The sequence below is a fragment of the Vicia villosa genome, unplaced genomic scaffold (assembly GCF_029867415.1).
Source record: "Vicia villosa cultivar HV-30 ecotype Madison, WI unplaced genomic scaffold, Vvil1.0 ctg.001998F_1_1, whole genome shotgun sequence".
Lineage (NCBI taxonomy): Eukaryota > Viridiplantae > Streptophyta > Magnoliopsida > Fabales > Fabaceae > Vicia > Vicia villosa.
Window position 1 is genome coordinate 92033 of NW_026705806.1, and position 4395 is coordinate 96427.

A 4395-nucleotide genomic window follows, 5' to 3' on the forward strand; every position below is an offset into this window, starting at 1 on the left:
GAGGGACACCTGAAGCAATACCCGAAGAAGCAAGAGGCCGCCAAAGAAGCCAAACCAATCACTGAGGAAAAGCCGGCGGAGGATACGCCCGCCATGCAAGTAGCCATGAGCATCACCAAGCCAGAGGACTTTTACCTCCCTGATTGGGACAAATCGACGACCGCCCCCTCTCCTCACAGTCCATGGGAAATGTTCCCCTCCGCCATGGTCATATCCGGCGGGGGATTCAGCAAACTCACCGTCGGATCCGTAAAACGAAAATTCGACGAGCTGCTCTCAGCCAGTTCGAGCAAAGCCGCCGCTCTCGACCAAGCCAAGGGCAGCCCATCCTCTATATCTTTATACAAAGAGGAACTACCCGGTGGAGTACCCAACGCAACCATCCCCCTCCTCATTCGAGCTCGGATGGCCAATTTTGACGAGCGACACATTCTAGTCGATCAGGGGAGTTCGGTGGACATCATGTACTCCCAACTGTTCAAAACACTGCAACTCAACGACAACCACCTTACCCCCTATGTGGGATTAGACCTACAAGGCTTCAACGACACGGTGACTAAGCCATGGGGGTTCGTGGAGCTCATAGTTTCAATGGGATCAGCGGAAACAACGAGGGCCGTTAAAGTCCAATTCCTGGTCATCAACTGCCCATCGATTTTCCAGTGCATCCTTGGACGCTCAACCCTAGCCGAATTAATCGCGGTCCCCTCAACCGTGCACTTCAAGCTTAAATACTATACGACCAAAGGACAAGTTGCAACACTCAACGGTCATATTGAAGTGGCCAGGAGATGCTTCGAGGCCTCCGCAAAGGCCTGAGCACGATAAAGACACCGACTCAAGACAAAATAGCGACCAGCGTAGTCTCTGAGACCAACAAATCAATGCCTCGCATCGACACTGTCGACCTCGACAGTCGTTTTCAGGGAGAGTCCGAGCAGGGCATAAACACAGGCACATCAGAAGGGATCCTCCGGCCAATTCCAGATGCAGACTTCGAACTTGTGGCCCTCGGAGAAGATCCGACAAGGGGAGTCAAAGTCGGAGCAGACCTGTCGGATCTGGCCAAAAGACAACTCCAAGCTTGCCTCCGCAAAAACGCCGACCTATTCGACTGGAGCGCCGCCGAGATGCCCGGGCTCGATCCAGAAGTGGCTTGCCATCACCTGACTATCGACCCCGCTTGTAAGGCTATCGCTCAGAGAAGAAGAAAACAATCACCAGAGAAAATGGTTGCGGCCGAACTAGCTGTAAAAGACCTCCTAGAGGCCAAATTTCTATCTGAGGCCAAGTACACCACTTGGCTGTCCAATGTTGTACTTGTTAAAAAATCTAATGGAAAATGGCGCATGTCCACTGATTACACCGATCTTAATAGGGCTTGCCCAAAAGATGCTTACCCTCTGCCTAATATAGATAACTAGTCGATTATTTCGCCGGTTTTAAATTACTTTCATTTATGGACGCATACTCCGGGTACAATCAAATACCCATGGCTAAAACTGACAAGAAATACACGGCCTTCATGACCGAATCGGGCAGCTACTATTACAACGTAATGCCCTTCGGTTTGAAAAACGCCGGCGTAACATACCAGCGCATGATGAACAAAGTGTTCCGAGCGGAAATAGGCGACATGCTCGAAGACTATATGGACGATATGATCGTCAAATCCCAAAAAGAAACCGATCATGCCGACCATCTCACAAAGGTTTTCGAGCAAGCCCGAAAGTGCAAGATGAGGTTCAACCCTGAGAAATGTACGTTCGGCGTTCGGGTAGGAAAATTCCTCGGTTTTTGCCTAAAGGAAAGAGGAATCGAAGCCAACCCGGATAAATGCAGAGCTTTTTCGGATTTTCCTACCCCGAGCTCAAAAAAGTCAATCCAAACCCTAAACGGCATGCTCACGTCACTATCCAGGTTTGTGGCCAAATCCGCCCAACATGCCCTTCCCTTGTTTAATCTCTTGCGCAAGGAAACCGCCGTCGAATGGACGGAAGAGTGTGAGTGCACCCTCTCCCATCTCAAGCAAGCCCTCTCCAGCTCACCGGTCTTATCCCGGCCTGAGGCCGGAGAAATCCTATACCTCTATCTCGCCGTATCCATCGAGGCCGTCAGCGCGGCCTTAATACGGGAAACCCCGGTAGGTCAGAAAGCCATTTACTTCACAAGCAAAGCACTCCAAGGCCCCGAGGTCAGATACCAACAAATGGAAAAGGTTGGACTCATATTAATAACCGTGGCCCGGAGACTCAGGCACTATTTCCTAGCCCATACCATAGTCGTGCGAACCGAGCAACCCGTGAAACAATTGCTTGCACGCCCCGATATGGCAGGAAGGATGCCCTATTGGTCATTAGAGCTTACAGAGTTCGACATCAAGTACGAAGGAAGAAAAGCCCTTAAGGCATAGGTCTTGGTAGATTTTGTGGTCGAAATGGCCTTCCCCAAAACAACAAATAACAACGCCCGAAGATGGACCTTATACGTGGACGGGGCGTCAAGCTCAACTGGCAGCAGAGCAGGGATCATTCTAGAAAACGGGGAAGGAACCCTCATAGAAGTATCCCTATCACTCTCATTCCCAACGTCCAACAACCAAGCCGAGTATGAGGCCCTGCTTGCCGGACTGCGCCTCGCAAACGACTTAGAAGCCGAGGAAATTGAGGTATTCACCGACTCTCAACTGGTCGCATCCCATATCTCAGGCGAATATCAGGTCAAAAGAGAAGCCCTCGCCGAATATCTGGCCCTCGTACGAGAAAGACTAACCCGATTCAGGAGCGCCAAAGTAAAACACATCCCAAGGGAACACAACTCTCGGGCAGACGTCCTATCGAGGAAGAAAGGGGGCAACAAATCCGTAATCCAGGAAATATTGTCAAAACTAAGTACTGAATCTCCATCCGCGCTAACACTCGTAAACGCAATAAGGGATGCGTCCTGTTGGATGACGCCCGTATATAATTACCTAACTAGCGACCTCCTGCCCGCCGATCCCAAAGAGGCCTTAGTAATCCGAAGAAGAGCCTGCTCGTACGTCTTGGTTGAAAATCGCCTCTACCGACGAGGATTTTCCATACCCCTCCTCAAATGCATGGACGAGGGCACAGTTCCCCACATACTCTGAGAGATACACGAAGGAATCAACTCACAACACTTAGGAGGGAGATCTCTCACCCGGAAGGCCCTCCGAGCCGGATACTATTTGCCCACGATGCACGACGATGCCAAGGAATACGTAAAGAAATGCGACAAGTGCCAGCATTTTGGGGACATGCACCTCGCACCCTCCAACAAACTCAAGTCCTTGTCATCTCCATGGCCGTTCGCGTGGTGGGGCATGGATCTCCTTGGCCCGTTCGTAACCGGGTGCAATCAGAACAAGTATCTAATAGTCACGGTCTACTATTTCACTAAGTGGATGGAGGCCGAACCATTAGCCAAAATCACATCCCTAAACGTACTTCGCTTCTACAAAAGAAACATCCTCGCCCGGTTCGGGGTACCCTCGGCCATCATCACCAACAACGACACTCAATTCACCGACGGGCGCTTTCAAGAATTCGTCACAAAATTAGAAACCAAACAACATTTCGCATCATTCGAGCATCCCAAAACAAATGGGCAAGCGGAGGCCGCTAACAGAGTAATTTTGAGGGGCCTCAAAAGAAGAGTGAACGAAATAAAAAAGGGGATGGGTCGAAGAGCTACACAACGTCCTCTGGCCTATCACACCACCCCACACTCCACCACCGAGGAGACCCCCTTCCGACTGACATACGGGATAGAGTCTGTGATCCCCGTCGAGATATACGTGCCCTCAAGATGCACCGAAGAGCCCCTCAAAATGGAGGGAAACATTGAGGCAATTAGAGAAGAGCTCGACCTGGTTGAAGAAATCCGAACCGGAGCCGCTCTACGCGAAGCCTCGCTCAAGCAAAAAATCGCCCTAAGGCATGACGCAAGAGTCATTAAACAAGAATTCAAAGTGGACAGCCTAGTGCTCAAAAGAAACCACAAAGATTCCCGAGAAGGAAAACTGGCCGCAAATTGGGAAGGCCCCTATCGCTTCCGAGAAAGGACAGAAAACGGGGCATACTACCTAGAGAATTTGCAAGGAGAAGAACTCGCTCGACCTTGGAACGCTGAAAAGCTCAAACAATACTACAGCTAAAAACACAGGTGCGGCCTGGTACGCGCCAAGCACCTCTAACTGAAACAAAACAACAGAAGCCCGCTCACTTAATCGAGCAGACTCCTTGTCCTTCGCGGAACCCGAATACCGAGCATCTCCATCGTAAACATGTACCACGATGGCAGAACGCCCCACTCGCGAGGGGACCGTTCATGCCATGAGCCCCGGAGCTCAACACAAAGAAATCCGAAACTCAC

At 50.7% G+C, this 4395-nt stretch overlaps 1 protein-coding gene across 1 annotated transcript; it reads left to right on the forward strand.

The window, feature by feature from the left end:
* Positions 1 to 884: 884 nt before the first annotated feature.
* On the forward strand, positions 885 to 1424 carry LOC131637441 (uncharacterized). The gene has a single exon (XM_058908027.1). It carries the CDS (start codon positions 885 to 887, stop codon positions 1422 to 1424), a length of 540 nt encoding a protein of 179 aa, XP_058764010.1.
* The last annotated feature ends 2971 nt before the right edge of the window (positions 1425 to 4395 follow it).

Bases quoted from the DNA above. Each gene is read 5' to 3' on its own strand.
- LOC131637441 (XM_058908027.1), top strand. From the start codon at position 885: ATGCCTCGCATCGACACTGTCGACCTCGACAGTCGTTTTCAGGGAGAG.